The 16,718-nt window shown below is 44.8% G+C and overlaps 1 protein-coding gene and 1 non-coding gene across 11 annotated transcripts in view; both read left to right on the forward strand.

Moving 5' to 3' along the window:
* Nucleotides 1-16,718, forward strand: part of TRIO (trio Rho guanine nucleotide exchange factor) — a 351,333-nt gene that overhangs the window by 302,866 nt on the left and 31,749 nt on the right. For 8 of the 10 annotated variants that reach the window (XM_066243866.1, XM_066243803.1, XM_066243859.1 and 5 more), the window contains 3 exons: nucleotides 6,485-6,777; nucleotides 8,160-8,330; nucleotides 10,813-10,908. In XM_066243866.1, the coding sequence (XP_066099963.1) occupies nucleotides 6,485-6,777; nucleotides 8,160-8,330; nucleotides 10,813-10,908 (560 nt within the window). Of the gene's footprint in view, nucleotides 1-6,484; nucleotides 6,778-8,159; nucleotides 8,331-9,777; nucleotides 10,608-10,812; nucleotides 10,909-16,718 lie in introns of those variants that run through there. The other 2 variants (XM_066243876.1, XM_066243812.1) reach the window with 2 other exon arrangements.
* Nucleotides 15,868-15,944, forward strand: TRNAP-GGG (transfer RNA proline (anticodon GGG)). The gene has a single exon. It is a non-coding gene; the product is annotated as a tRNA-Pro (tRNA).

Here is a 16,718-nt window from a genome sequence, read left to right on the forward strand (position 1 = left end):
GGAGTTTGTAGTTCAGTGTGCAGTCGCACTCAGCAGTCCAGTGTTTACTCTAGAACACAAACATCCTTCAGCCTCTACTCTCTGAAAATGAGGAGAGGGTTAAAATGAAATTTGATCCTTCATAGTCTGCAGCTAGCAGGATATGGACCCTTTCCCTTTTCTTCTTATTTTTTTGTAAGTGCTTTATTAATCACAGATGTCTCAAATTTACAGTCTGGGAATAGGCGATTTCTCTTCTCCCAGCAGTGAGAGAGAGAGAGAGAGAGAGAGAAAGAGTGAGAGAGTGAGAGAGTGTTCACATGGTGGAATTCCTTCCTGTGTGGGGCTGAGGGTCAGGGCTCCAGCTCCCTCTCCTTTCTTTAGCTTTTTCATTCTTTTAAGAAGAAATCTAGCGTGGACTTTGTGTGAACTCCAACTTTAGCCAAGAAACCATCTCCTTGGGGTTGTTTTCTCCCCTCAAAATAAGGAGAAATCAACTTTAATTGATTTTTCTCTTTCAGGGCTTCAGGCAGACCACAAATGATTTCTCATACACACTTGAGCTTTTTAAATGGTTGTGATGTTCTAATCCAGAGGTCCCCAAACTTTTTACACAGGGGGCCAGTTCACTGCCCCTCAGACCATTGGAGGGCCGTCACATACAGTGCTCCTCTCACTGACCACCAGTGAAAGAGGTGCCCCTTCCAGAAGTGCGGGGGGGGGGGGGGCGGATAAATGGCCTCAGGGGGCCGCATGTGGTCCGCAGGCCGTAGTTTGGGGACGCCTGTTCGCATTTCTTTATGCTGAAGTGTCCTTTGTCCCCTTGATAAAGGGACAAGTTGTTTATTTTTTTAAATAGAAACAGAATGAAGTAATTCATTAGGTTGCTTCATTCATCTTTCATACATCTAAAAATGGGTTTGAGTATGTCTGAGCATGCTAGGCCTGTGCTCACAGAAATGCCAGCCCTGTGCTCTAGGTACTCACAGTTTGCATAAAGATGATGTAGTAAGTTCGGGAAGACCAGGGAGTCCCGGAGAAGGTCGTCTTAGCCCTCTTACATTTGTAAATAGCACTTGGCAGTTTGTGAAGCTCCTTCATTCCCATTATTTCGTGTGATCCTGTTATAGCCTGTGAGAGGAGGACATTCAGATGCCAGATGTTGGCCTAGGATCACAGCTGTTGAGTGGGGGGTGGGGGGGTGGGGCTTGGACTCAAACCCTTGACAAGTCCGGAGTCCGTCTGACGTCTGACATCCTTAATTGATGTTCCATCTGGATGTTGAATCAGGGGAGTTTCCCCAAGCTGAGATGAGGAAAGCATGCTCCCCGACAAGGCCTGGCGTGAGCTGCAGGCATTCCCACAGATGTGAAAGTTAGTGTTCTGAGATGCTCAGTGCTGAGTGTTGTCTTTTTTTTCTTCCAAGAAGGTAGAAGTTGAGGGGAAGATAAGAGAGTGACCAGTGAGTTTTCCATTATATTTGTGCGTCAGTTTGGTCCTGTACTCTCAGCCTCCGTGCCCACACCTCCGTGACAGGTGATGTCCCTGTGTACAACACCCTTACCAGGAGGCTCCTAGCCTGGCTCTGTCTTGCAAGAAGGCATTGTATAGTACAGGTCATTACAAGAATAGCCTTGATCTATTCTGAATTACCATACATAAGTAAGTAATTCACAAACTTGGAACTTGACTAAACATGGATATTACTCATGTTTATATACTCACCAGATTTGAGAGCTCATCTCAAATCTGGTGAGTATATATCCCGCATCAGGATGTTACCATTCACGTGGTGACTTAAGTGATCAGGTAGTATGCTGAGGCTGAGACATAGCCTGTAGCTGGTCATCGACTCACTCATTTACCCCATCATCACTTATTCAACATCTACCTATTAGGCTCCAAGGTTGTGCCACGCAGCCTCCTGGCAGTGGGGCGTGTGGTTGTCAACAAACCAGACCCATCGCCTACCACCGTGAATCCTGGAGTCAAGGTCATGGTTGGTTTCCTGTCTTGACAGTTATCCAGCTGGTACAGAGCTGTCATGTAATTATTACACAGAGCTTGGACCGTAAGCTCTGCCCCCAGGGACCGCTCCTGTGATCGGCCTGAACTGTCCACAGTCCAGTTCTGAGCAGAAAGGTGAGGTGTCAGAGGAAGGAGCTGCCCGGGCAGCTCTGCAGGCTAAGGAGGACTCCACAGTCCCAGCATATCTCGGCTATCAGGAGCTCTTCTGGGAAAATCACCAGGGTGCAGACCAGTAATTTAAACTATTCCCAAGGAGACTTTCTAAAACTATGTTTACTGTGTGATTTACACTTATCTTATGCCCAGTAACATCGCAGACATCAGTTCACTGGATTTCATTAGGACTTGTTTAATTTAAAATTTGCAAGTTGGTCCGGTGGGCAAAGTCTGTTTTTCAGATAACTAAAAATAATAGCAGGCACTTAATTTCATTCTATTAATGATTGAAATTTACATAATTAAGTTTTTCAATTCCTAGTTTATTCACTATATCACAATCCAGTAAAAAGCATACAAATAGACTATTAAAATCCACTAATTTGGGCAAAAAGAGTCTATATATTGAAAAGAAAAAACACACTTTGTTTTTTTGGAGTATCAAAATACAATGTTTCTGAATTCTTTTCTCTTGAAACAATTTGTACAACCACCAGCTCCCTTCCCAAGCAAAGATAGAATGCCCTGAGAGTCATCCTCCTAAAGCCAGTGGGTCCTCACAGACTTACCAATAGACTGCATCTCCTTCTCTCTACCTACTAAAGCCTGCTGGGTCTGCTGGCCAGTGGGGACATCTGTACCTTCAGGGTGATGTCCTGCCCATACTGTTGGCCCCGTCCAAGAGCTCTCACTTTCCTGTAACACTGCAAGTTCTGATGGACAAAGAGCCTATCTCAGAATGCCCCTTTTCACTTCGGATTCGTTCATATTCTGTGCTGCATTGATTGCTCTGATGTCACATTCCCCCCAATTCTCATTTTTAGGCACAAAAATACCTGTGAGTTCATTTGTTGACTTAGATGATATTACTTCTGATGTCTGAGTGTTAAGCCCTTTAACTGATTTATTTTTATTAACCCTTTGAGTAGTATGAACGTTCATATATATCCTTGTGCCTCCTGACTATCCAGAGTATGATCGATTTATTTTAAAAATGTGTAAGGCAACATTAAAAAAAGGCAAATGACCTGACCAGGCGGTGGCGCAGTGGATAGAACATTGGACTGGGATGCGGAAGGACCCAGGTTCGAGACCCCGAGGTCGCCAGCCTGAGCGCGGGCTCATCTGGCTTGAGCAAAAAAAAAGCTTACCAGCTTGGACCCAAGGTCACTGGCTCGAGCAAGGGGTTACTTGGTCTGCTGAAGGCCCACGGTCAAGGCACATATGAGAAAGCAATCAATGAACAACTAAGGTGTCGCAACAAAAAACTGATGATTGATGTTTCTCATCTCTGTTCCTGTCTGTCTGTCCCTATCTATCACTCTCTCTGACTCTCTCTCTGTTCCTGTAAAAAAAAAAAAAAAGGCAAATGTATGTTCTTTTTGTTTCCATAAATTGGTTACCAAACAAACATGTAAAACTAGAACTGTAACTAGTTTCATTTTTTGAAAAAGAACTCACTCCCGGGGGGTCAGCCAGCATGAAAAAAACTCATTACTCAAAGGATTAAGGTATGTGGACCCCTGTCTTCTTCCTGCGCCCCCCCCCCAGCTCAGACAAGGCACACTGGGTCTCCGTCAGGGATGCCTCCTCCCATCTCGGCCTGTCCAGGTCGTCCCCACCTGTGCACCGCCTGCATGGGTCTCTGTAGTGCAGTTACTCAACTGAGGGCATGTACGATGAGGAAATGGCTGTCTTTAAAGTGCGGGCTACAAGTCAACTTGCTGTGTTTCTTTAGGCTAGAGACTTCTGATATTTCCATTTGGTACTAATGAGCATCTACTGTATGTGAGGCCCTGGGCATACAATCAAGTAACAAGACAAACGAGGCCCCTGCCCTCGTGGAGCTTACATTCTCTAGTACATGGGTATCAGGCCCAGCTCACCCAAAGGCCAGCTTCAGTGCTGCCTCCTTCACGAAACCCTCTGATATTGCTCCACCTGGTTCCCTTTCTTAAACTCTAACAAGGTTTGGATGAGCTTTTAGCAGGGGTTGGGCACCTATGGCTGGTAAGCCAGATGTGGCTCTTTTGATGGCTGTATCTGGCTCGCAGACAAATCTTTAATAAAAAATAATAACATTAAAAATATAAAACATTCTTATGTATTACAATCCATTCATTTCCGCTCATGTTCATGGTTGCGGGTGGCTGCAGTCAATCACAGCTGTCCTCCAGGACAACACCAAATTTTTATTAGATAATGTGTGATGTACACAGGTTGTATGGCTCTCATGGAATTACATTTTAAAATATGTGGCATTCATGGCTCTCTCAGCCAAAAAGGTTCCCGACCCCTGGCTTATAGCATGGGTCCATTTGTGTCTGTATGATAGTTATGTGATTCCAGAAAACGCTGTGTTTGGAACTCTATGAGTGAAGAAAGTAGGTTTTATTCATCTCTGTCCAGTGGCAAGTATAGGGCTTGGCTCGGAGTCACAACACATTAAATGACTCTGAAATATGTCACTGTGTTTTGCTAATAGTACTTAAAAAGAACTTTAATTGAATAAAATTTTATCTTCTGTGTGGATTATCCAAACCCTCCTCTTTTTTGGTTCTTCCAGTTGGTACAGGCACTAAATGTCCCTGAGGCAAGGGACCATGTCTCCTTCATTTGCGCCTGTCGGCCCCTGAGAAAATCCCTTGAAAGAACTTTGTGAATGTCAGCACACTGGTATCATTCCTACCTCATCCAGGAGGTACCTGAGGAAAATAAGACTGATGTGAAAATTTTTTAGTAACTCATTTAAAAATAAGTAAAATAAAAAGCATGTATGAGTGTGTATATACATATAGAGGGGAGAGGTTATTTAACTGTGTAACAGAATGCTATTTTGATTAGTTTTGAACCAGAGTCAGACTCTGAGAAAATCTAGATTTTTAAGAATGGGAGATCTCGTTTGAAATGCCTCATCTGTTTGTGGAAGATTATACCCTCCATCCTGGGAGGCCTGGGCCAGGGAGGGAATAGGACAGCAATTAGACAGGGATCCTCTGTCTACTCCCGGCGTCTGGAGCTGGAGTGGGAAACGGCTGTTGACTCACTGTAATCACAGGATTGGAGGAATTAACTCCCTTACTTGTTAACTGCATCACATAACGGTCGGCAGTGCCACAGAGGGAGATACAACTAATACAGGTGTTGGTGGGAAAGAATCTTTTCAATGACTTATTTTAATTTATTGTTAAGACTTCAAAAGATAACAAGCATAGTGAATGATCTGCCTCATTCTGTTTTCTAAAGTAAAGCATTTATTCCATTTTCCTGGGGTGGAGTCCTGGATTCGAGTGCTCTGGAAAGTACCAGTGTCCAGGGTCACTACTTCTCACCTTGTAAAGTAATGCGCATACGTAACACCATAGGTCTGTTGAGCATCAGCTGTTATCTAAGTTTTTAAATATCATCCTTGTTCTCCTGAAAAATCATCAACTCGGGGTTAACTGTATTTAGTTTTTGAGATCCTGTGAGAAGATTGATGTGGATATATTTTCTGTATAGCATTGTGGTTGTTTGGGAAACAACTCCTACTCCTCACATATTTCTTTTAAGAATGTGTTGCTGCTTTGTTCATTGTTGCTGGTGTTTACTCCAGCCTGTAAGTAGCTTTGCTGGGACTGAGAGCAAGATGTACGCGCCTGTGTAGCTTCCAAGTCTGGCTGTGAGCAGGGTGGTGGCTGGCTCCCCCAGTCACCTGTTCACTGTGCCACTGTTCGCCCTTGACACTGGTCTTCCCAGAAGGCTACCATTTGGTGCAAAGTCTGACGAGGTCGTATCAGTACTGATTTACACACACACACACACACACACACACACACACACATTCACCGAGTTGTACTTTTCTTCACTAGGAGTCAGTCAGACTTAATTTATCTGACAGGATTCACTTTTTTATTTTTTTTAAGTTCTTCTTTAAACCATTCTTTCTTGGTTTTGCTTATTAAGAAAATGAGTGAAAATAACTGAAACATTCTGTCCTCCAGTGTCCGTGACATTTTAAGTGATAATGACATTTTAAATCTATGGCAATGATACTGTATTGGAGACTTGGAGTTTCTTGGAGGGGGCAATATATCTAGAGAAAAGTCGCCTCTAGGGTAACTCAGGTTAGACATGTGACAAGCATGGGCAGAGCGATGGGCCTTCTGCCTTTGCATGTCTACGCTGTAGGGTCAGCCAGTGGCCCAGCTCTCGGCCCTCCACCTGGGCCTCGCACACACAGCGTGGTCCTGAGGCTTGTTGGCAGAATGGCTCTACTTGGACACGGGAAGGACCTGTGGGCCATTCAGTCACTCTTGCTGTCTCTCTCTCGCCCCTTCAGACTCGCTGTCCGTCTCCAGTAATGATGCCAGCCCGCCCGCCTCCGTGGCCTCCCTTCAACCCCACATGATGGGGGCCCAGAGCTCGCCAGGACCCAAGCGCCCGGGCAACACTCTGCGCAAGTGGCTGACGAGCCCAGTGCGGCGGCTGAGCAGCGGCAAGGCTGACGGGCACGTGAAGAAGCTGGCGCACAAGCACAAGAAGAGCAGGGAGGTCCGCAAGAGCGCCGACGCCGGCTCGCAGAAGGACTCGGACGACAGCGCGGCCACCCCGCAGGACGAGACCGTAGAAGAGGTCAGAGCCCACCCAGCCTGAACCGGTCACAGCCTGAAGGCCATCCAGAACCCTCTAGCATGTTCTGTTCCGGCTGTAGCGTAGCTGTGGTTTCATGAGTGCTCTATAGTTCCGTGTGGACCTGGAAGGGTCACGGAGCCCAGAGTTCCCTGCGAGCAGATGCAGGAGTCCGAGGGGACAAGCTCTGGGAAGAGCTGTTACCAGGCCAACAGGGTCACAAACAAATCAGAGGACCGTAAGCTTCCCTCCCACCTGGACAGCCAGGCCTGCTCCAGAGCACATGGGTGCTGAGCTGCCTCAGCAGTCCTCCTCACGACCAGGGGCTGGCCAGTGCTGCCAAAGTTGTAAGCAGATCCCAAAGTGAGCCCTGAACCCCGGTGGCAGCACATTGCAGGGAAAGCACCAGTTGTCGATGCAGAAGGACTGAAGAAGAGTTGCATCCTCCAGTTACCCCCCACTCCCATATTCACACTTCCATCTGTCCTGAGTTGAAAATACTCAGTGAATTTACTCTGCTGACCCAGTAGTAAACACTGGATCATTCCCACGTCATTAGAGATAAATGCCTGCAGACCAGCCAGGAATTGTGTGTGTGTGTGGGGGGGGTGTTTCATTTTCTTTGGGGGAGGGTGCTTTCAATGATATTTTAAACAACATTCCTTCAGGATCCCCAGGTTGGGCCGGAAGCACTGGTGGTATTCGAGAGGGGCCGCAGGATTTTTAACCAGACACGCTCAGATCACACGCACACTCGGAAAGAGAAAAGCAGAAGGAGAGAAAGGACAAGCTCTGTGTCATTTAACTTATTTTGCAGATGGGGTTTTCTGCCGCTTTGCCCCGGGTTTGTGCTGGAGGGCGTGGTTCCTACATCCTCTTAGAAGTAAAACTGAATCTTTTTATAAAAGTAAGATTAGAGGAATGTTATTGTGATAACTCAGATTCTTAAAATGCACGTTGGATTGCATTTTTCTTTATTCCATTATTATATTCATGGGTTTTATTCTGGCATGGTACCAGAAGTGTAATGAAATTGGGCCAGTGGACCTGAGTCACCATGAGGATTGTAGTTCAAATTTTTTAATGTTTCTTTTTTTGTTTTCTCATAAATGAGATGTGTTCAAAGCCTAAAGCTGCCGATGGCAGTTCCTTCAAAGGACACACACTCAGTGCCCCCTCCCTCTCCAAGTTTGCAAGCAAGGCGGTGGGGTTGCAGGAAGGAATGAGAAGTTCCCATCAGGGCTGGAAAGAGCTTGTTGCTGCAGTCTGCCACCTGAGTTTCTAGCCAGGCTGCACTTTTCCAGTTAACCCTTGGGCCCATTTCTGTGAGCTGACAATGACCATCAGGGCCTAGAGTAAATGGGCGAATGTTGGTTCCGTTTCAGAGAGGCCGAAACGAGGGCCTGAGCAGCGGCACGCTCTCCAAGTCCTCCTCGTCGGGCATGCAGAGCTGTGGAGAAGAGGAAGGGGAGGAGGGGGCCGATGCTGTCCCCCTGCCCCCGCCCATGGCCATCCAGCAGCACAGCCTGCTCCAGCCGGACTCGCAGGACGACAAGGTAGGGGCCACACCGCCTGGCGAGGGCCACCTGGGAAAACATGCTGCTTTTTCAGGCAGATCCCACCAGTTTTCACCCCCAAAAACAAAGTCCCAATAGACTAAGTAGTAGGCCGACGTGCAGTTTTTCATACATGTGCATTTGAATAAATATATTCAGTGTATTTCTTATAGTGTCTTAGTAATTGCTGCTTTTCAAGTAATGTTTTTGTTTTTTACTGTCCTGGCTGGGGTCCCCGAGGGAGCAGTCAGAGGGCCACACGCAGCCTGCGTCCTCCCCAAGTTTAGGCCGTCATTCTCTCCATTAGGGTTTTTTGCACAGGGATGTTGTTTGCATTGCAGTGCGTTTCCTTTCCCCAACACACCAAAACTCGAGCAGACCGGAGGGCGGGGTAGGTGTCCAGGTGCAGGAGGGGTGCAGTGCCGTGAGGCTCCTTGTGGTGTGCAGAGGCTCAAGCCAAGTCCATTTTTTTGTTGTTTGGTTTTTTGGGGGTTTTTTTTAGTTCTTCCATAATCTAAAGTTAATTTATATATTCCAACTGTAGAACTCCAAAATATCAGAAAGGAAAACTAATGACTGGCTTCCACATTCTTTCCATCCTGGCCCATTTGCTCCTCCAAACTGTCAGGTGTTGAAAACCATGCCATGAAGACATTACTGGCGTTTTTTTTTGGGGGGGGGAGGGGTTTATTGGTTGGTTTGTTTTTGTAGTAACTAAGTTTTAGGACTAAAACAGATCTTCATCAGATTTTCCCCATTCTTCCCCTCTTAACCTTTCCTGAGTCCCTCCTCAGTGCCATCACAACCACTTGCTGAATCACCTGTTTTAGATGCCCAGGGGTCAGCCAGGGCCTGGTGATTGACAGCTGCCGAGGCAGATCACACTTGAGTCTTAACCTTCCCTGTAGGACTTGCCTCCTCCTCCCTTTGTGGCATCAGTGCCCAGTCAGGAAGCTGCGGGTCTTGGCTGAGGGTGGAGCTTGGGGGTGAGTCAGGAGTTTGGGGGGTCTGAGTGAGGTGCACACCCTGTGCTGTTGGGGTTCAGTGGGAGAAGACCTCACCCTCCACTGCACGGAGTGGACTCATCAGGAAATGGGACTGTGTCGTTCCTCTGACAGTTTCTAAGCTGTTTTGTAGCACTCTAAGCTATACTCTTCTTAAAAGCAGAAAACTAAGATTTCTTAAATCTGGTTGGTGAGCCAAAAGTGAGGTGCTCAGCCTGGTTATGTACCAAATAAGATTATTTTTCTCTACTTAAACAGTGTATTACACTATATTCTTTTGTTTGTTAAAATCATTTATTGGTAATTGTGTTACCTCCTTGAGTATTATCAACAGCAGTTCTTCATTACAAAAATCTGTAGTGATGTTCCCAGAGAGTATATTACCTGTGACTAATATTTTGTTTTGTTCTGTTTTCTCTTTTTTTTGTAAACTTTCACTGCAGCACTATGTTGATTTGTGTTCTGTGTCTGTTTTGGCTCAGTTTCCTTACCTCTCCATTTGAATTTTTTTCCTTGTTTTCTTTACCTCATCTTCCAGCTTTCATTAGACCAAGCCAACATTTGTTTTGCCAAGTGCAAACCTGACTCCACATACGTAAAGCCTCGTTGTACATGCATAAATCCGTATCTGTCTGCTGTGAGAAGTGCATCGTTAGGACAGCTAGCTGTGTGTCGCATGCATCCCGCTGTCCTTAATATGAAGCGAGGTTCATATTATGCCCCTCTTCTAGTTTCCTATCAGTGAACGGTGCAAGTAATCTGCAAACACAGAGTGTTTGCTAATCACTGAACTTGCACTCAGTAGCCCTTCCCCCAGATTCCTTAACTGTCAACCCTCTACACCCTGATTCTAGCCGTAAATGGCATCTGATAGCTTGTGAGGCCACAGATCTTCTGTACTCTGCACTAATCATTGGGGAAGTGGATGGCACAGAAAATGGTGAGCTCGTCCCCCCTCCTCCCTGTCTGGTCAGCGCACCCTGGTTCCTTTTCTTTCTCATTTCTTTCCTTTACCCCCATAAGCACAGTAAAGTCATTTTTAGTACCTTGTTTTGTTTCTGATTATTTAAAGATTCACCCATTAGACCTTAAGCCTTCATTCTTCCATTGATCAGATTCTATATTTTTCTCTCCTTCACAATAGCTTAGCCACAGTCTCAAAAGTTACAGTTAGAAAGTTTCCTTGCCCAGTCACCTCTCTGAAAAACATTACAATGTTACATGACTGCGGATTAAAAACAGACATTGTCTGCTTTGCACATGTATCCCAGACAAATTTTATTTAATACTTCATGTCAGAATATTGTAAATTTAAAAGGATGACTCTAAATAAATGCAAACAAAGACAAACCTGTGGTCTTTTTTGTCTGGAGTTACTTTTAAAAGATCTTGAGCTTGAAGGCGAATTTACTGTCTGTCCAGTGACTAACACAAGGCATTCCCCTCCCCCCCTCTCTCTTTCTTAACTTCTTCCCTAGGCCTCCTCTCGGTTATTAGTCCGCCCCACCAGCTCCGAAACGCCGAGTGCAGCCGAGCTTGTCAGTGCCATTGAGGAACTCGTGAAAAGCAAGATGGTAAGGCTTCCCAGAGAAAGTCTGAAGTGCTGCCGCAGGTGGACGTGCCCTTGTCCATGTGTTGCTCTGGCCTGCAGAACGTGTCTGTGGCTTCTTGCACAGTTTGGGAGTTCCCAGGACCTCCCTCACTTCTGACCAGCTGCAAGTTTGGGGTCCATCTTCAGGTTCAATTGACAGTCCTCATGTTCAGTAATTCACTTGAAGGACTCAAAAACTTAGAAAAGCCACAGTTACAGTTTATTACTACGAAAGGACACCAGTTAAAATCATCCAGGAAAGAGATGTGGGGCAGGTTCCAGGTTCAAGCTGCCTGTCATCCTCTCCCAGTGGAGTCAGTGTGGACAGTGGTGACTTCTAGCAATGACATATGACAGTATGTGCAAAGTATTGCCGGCCAGGGCACTTACCCAAGCGTTGGTATTCAGACATTCTATTTGGGCTCAGTCACATGTACAAAATTGAATGCTTGTATGGCTCACCTTTGCCCCCATCTCTTCCAGAGACTATGATAACACATGGCTCAAAGCCCCCACCAAGATTCACATTGTTAGCATAGCCTATCTTGGCCCCAAGTCCCCAGGTAAACAAGACTTCTTATCAGACAAAACATTGCACGGGTTTTGAGGTACCTCCCAAGAGCCAGGGTTAATCATTTCTTCACCCACATTGTCCTCAATGCTGGCGCCTTCAGAACAACTGTGGTTAGTTCCAGTCTTGTGTGAGGTGTGTCCACGGTCAGTGGTTACTCAGATAGGTTGACACTTTTCTTTTGCTGTCTCTGAGATCTTTCTTTTGGATATACAATGTATAAGAGAGAAGGGTTTGTGATTGTTATGTGAGGGCCTTATTTCTTAGTGCCCCGCTCTTGTCATTTGGTCAACATAGATTTGTTTATAAAAGCCCCAAATCATGTGTTGATTCTTTGAAATTAGGTGTGCATTGCTTTTAACTGATTCAAATAAACTAATTTCTGTTTCTTCAGTTTTCCTAACTATGAAATGGAAAAATCATTAATGGTAACAACTTTTTAGACTAATATATTGTACTAACCTTAGAAAGTTATATAACTTCTTTTAAAAGTCATCTCTCTCAAAGCAAAAGCCCTCAAACTCTCCCACCAATCGATCATGCAGAGGTAGCCACTATGAACAGTTTGGTATGTTTCCTTCATGGTGCAAGCACATATGGGTGTGTGTGTGCATATTTTTTCTTTCAAAATGGATTAACTCAATTTTTAAGATTCTAGGACTTACTATATCTTAAGGATCTTCTCACATCAATACCTTCAGATTTATATCAGCTCTTTTAACAGCTGTATAATATTCCATTATATGGATGCAGTGATAATGCCACCAAGGTCTTATTCTAAACTAGGTGCTATTCTAAGGGCCAAGCATGTTTTAATTTAAATATTCCCCATAATAGCCCTGTGAGGCAGGCACACACGGTTTTTATTTCATTTTACAGATGTAAAAACTGAGGCACCGAGAATGTTTAAAAAGTTGACCAGCTAGTAAGGGACAGAGACATAATTATACTATAATTTGAATAAATTTCATACTAATATATTAGGTTATATTTAGTTTTTTATTATTGTAAACATCCTCATTTGTTGCATGTGTGGCTCTCTCTCTAGGGCACTGGAATTGCTAGATCAAATGGTATATACATCTTTAAAGTTAGGAATTTATCTTCCTTCAGTCAGGTATTAACTAGATGCCATATGTAGCATTCCAATTTCTTCTCCCACTCCTAAGCACCTTCTAATGTAACTGGTTAACCTGGACAAATGGGTATTATATCAAGAAAAATTCTGACTGACCTGGAATTCCCCCTCAGGCAGTCATGCTGTGTTCTGGAAAGGATGCCATAGGCTTCCAAATTAGACAGGAAGTTAGACAAGGAAGGCTGCTAGGAGTTGGCAGATAACTCACGAACAGATAACTCAAGAACTCAACTCTCCTGGTCAAGAATTTGGGATCATGTCAGTATGAATTGAGTTAAACCACATCCTGGCTTTCTCTTGGAGAGACCAGTTGATTAACAGTCCAAACAAAAGACACTTAAATTGTATTCGATGTGTTTCAAGCATCCTTAAACATTTTAAAAACAACCATTCATGCACATCAATTATATAACTATTAAAATTATTCTTGGCTATGAATTGAACTAGTTTCCCCAAGGAATGCTATAAAGGAACACTTCATCAACTTGTTAATCATTATTCTGCACGTGTTTAAATTGCATTCCACTTTAAGTGGCCTGAGTTTCATTTGTAATTAATTTAGGTGGACTTCTAAATGGAGAGGAGTTCTATGACTTTTCTCCTTCAGCTCTTAACTGGTTTATCCCCCCCACACACACACACTTTTCAATTCTCTTTTATGTCTCTTCTCAAGTTAACAGACATAAAGTTACTGGCCTTGTGGGAAGGGCATAGGTTTTGGAGTCAGGTAGACGTAGGCTCAGACTCTCCTCCTCACTGCTGCAGCCTGTGTCTTTCAGCTGTAAACTGGAGATCAGGAATGAAGTATACAGTTGGTTAACCTAGCAAGGTGTCATTGTGTGGGCACTCACTAATTGCCTTTTCTTCCCCATTGGAGAACTATATTTATGCTTTTTATATGGGCTCACCCCTTCTTCGTCCTCCATGAAATGTAATCTAGATTCTGCCTCATTTTTTGGTCCAAGAGAAACATAACTATGATTCCCTGCCACTGATTCTCTAATGATAAATAGGAACTGTGTCTTGTCAATAAAAACTCCAGTGAACCATTTTAATGTTCTTGCCCTACCCTGGTCCCGGTGACTCTGAGTTACTCCTGCCTGTCGTACCATGTCCTGTAGATCAGTGGTTTTCAACTACTAGTTGAAGTTGAAAAACACAGCTGTAGATCCTTAGTCATCATGCTTATTTTCTTGTGGGTGATCTCTTGGGCTAGAGCGTCTTCGTGGTAGGATTTGAACACTGAGTGCTTGATGCATCAGAGGCTATGTATTGATGGACTGGACTGGAGAAGGGAGGAGAGAAGGTTTTCATCGGTTATGCAGGATATATTCAAGGAACTGAACCTCCTCACCTGAAAACCTGAGGGTTCGATCTGAAAACTCAGAACTACCCAGAGAACTGTTCCCTGGGGTTTGCTCTTCTCTCTTTTCTCTGCACTCCTGCTCCAACCGGTATTTGAAAGGTTGTGTATCTTTCCTGAGCATTGGCAATACTACAATAGTATATAGACTGCCACAGTGACTATTTGAATTTGACTTTGGGGTTTTCTTCTTTTCACTAATCTAAATATAAAGGGAGGTACAAGAAAGAATGAAAATTAATTAAACATTTAATCCAGGATACTAAAAGAACAACAAAATAAACCAAAGCAAGGCAGATGAAATGCATTCATAGAGATAAAAACAAATTGAGTTGTAAAACTGAAAAATAGTAGAATAATAAATAAAACCAAAAATTTGTTCTTTCATAAAGTATACATAGCAGGTAACCTGAAGAAAAGAGAAAGAAAATAAGAAATTAAAGCAGTCATAACACATTACTTTGTTCAACTCTTTGAAAGGAAATTTAAAAACTGGATGAAATGGGCAGTTTTTAAGAAGATGTAATTTACCAAAACTAGTCTCAGAAGAGTGAATAGCCATGCAGACCTAACTTCATCTGAGAAATAGAGAAAGTTGGCGAGAATATACCCACCCAAACCACAGCAAACCCAGAGGATTTCACAAGTAATTTATCTAAATCTGTCAAGTCTCATCATTCCGGGTCCGAGGCAGCGTTGTGGTTGTCGCAGCCTTTTGTCACACACACTGTTTGCCTAAAAGACCAGTGGGCACCATTGAGGGAGTGGATAGCATAAATGTGACGAGAACACAGAACCTTGAGTGCACCCTGTCCGGGTGTCTGCACCCAGGTCTGGGCCAGTCATATCTGAGGACAGGCAGCCAGAGAAAGCCTGGTGTTTCCTCCAGGCAGCCTTTCACCCAGTACAGAAGACCGGCCTCATGGGCAGCACTGGGGGCTGGGACCTGAGAAGGCATGCACATCTGGGGCATTTCTCTCTCATTTCTCACCATTCAAGTGAACAGTTCCCTCTGATGAGCTTCAGCTGTTCCCTCGCAAATCTAGACAAGAGACAGAGCAGAGCTTCCTCCCCCTCATTCTTCAGACTCAGACCCTGCCAGAGCCTCCAGAACCAGCCATCGTGGTCAGGCTCTGCTGCTCACTCCAGAACGCTTGCTTCCAGGAAAGCTCGTTAGCCATTTATTTAAAAATGAGAAGGCTCTTTTCTCATTAAGCTCTGTTCCTCAACTTTTTTTCCTAATCCGAACAACAGTTGGTGTGTTGCCACAACTCCGTGGGTGTGATGGACAGACTGCATGTGTAGACTCTGTGTCCTCCAAGCTGTGCTTAGTGACGGAGTCAGTGTCAGCTCGTTCTCTGAAGGGGACAAAATAGGACAAGTATTAGAGGTTTTAAGTTGATAGGAAACACTGTGTTTTTACAGTTTACATTGGGCTTTGTGTTTCAAGATACATCAGTCATATTTTTCCATTTCAGTAGCTAAATAGAGAATTTTTTACTATTTCTGTGTGTCCAGCTGGGCTTTGGAAATTTTTTTTTTGTGTGTGTGTGTGACAGAGACAGAGAGAGGGACAGACAGACAAGAAGGGAGAGAGATGAGAAGCATTAATTCTTCGCTGCGGTTCCTTAGTTGTTCATTGATTGCTTTCTCATATGTGCCTTGACTGGGGGGCTACAGCAGACCAAGTAACCCCTTGCTTAAGCCAGCGACCTTGGGCTCAAGCTGGTGAACCTTGCTCAAACCAGATGAGCTTGTGCTCAAGCTGGCGACCTCGGGGTTTTTAACCTGGGTCCTCTGCATCCCAGTCTGATGCTCTATCCACTGCACAACCTCTTGGTCAGGCTGCTTTGGGGATTTTAAAGCTAAGGCCCTGGCCGGTTGGCTCAGTGGTAGAGCATCGGCCTGGGGTGCAAGGGGTCCCAGGTTCGATTCCTGGCCAGGGCACACAGGAGAAGCGCCCATCTGCTTCTTCACCCCTCCCCCTCTCCTTCCTACCTGTCTCTCTCTTCCCCTCCCGCAGAGAGGCTCCATTGGAGCAAAGATGGCCTGGGTGCTGGGGATGGCTCCTTGGCCTCTGGCTAGAATGGCTCTGGTCGCAGCAGAGCGACGCCCCGGAGGGGCAGAGCGTTGCCCACTGGTGGGCAGAGCGTCGCCCCCTGGTGGGCGTGCCGGGTGGATCCCGGTTGGGCGCATGCGGGAGTCTGTCTGACTTTCTCTCCCCGTTTCCAGCTTCAGAAAAATACAAAAAAAAAAAAAAAAAAAGCTAAAACCTGTACTTTGTGAATTCAGACTAAGAAAGAAAATTAATAGGTACCAATTAGAAAGTAATCAGTTGCAAATCATTGTTCTGCTAATCCAGGGAGAGAAGTTACCAAATACTGAACTCACAGATTTACTGATGTCCTGCAAAGCTTTGTTGTACAGGAGCTACACCTACGGAAACTAAAACCCAGGGTGGGGGGTGGTAGGGAGAGTTTTTGATAAGTAATTAAGGCCAGCATGACAACTGCTTCCTCCAGAAGAAACAAAGGAAAGTGCAGGTGTCACAGAGACAGATGTCATTTGTAGCTGAGCTACCTGTGTGCACTGAAGTATGAGTCAAAGCTTCCTCGATAATCAAGAAACAAACCAAGTTTGTTTCAACTAAAATAGAGATGGCTGGTGCTGCTACGTAGCCCACCGACAAGGCACGGAGGGGGATGTATCGGGGGTAAGCTG

Source organism: Saccopteryx bilineata, chromosome 1 (genome assembly GCF_036850765.1).
Source record: "Saccopteryx bilineata isolate mSacBil1 chromosome 1, mSacBil1_pri_phased_curated, whole genome shotgun sequence".
NCBI classification, from domain to species: Eukaryota; Metazoa; Chordata; class Mammalia; order Chiroptera; family Emballonuridae; genus Saccopteryx; species Saccopteryx bilineata.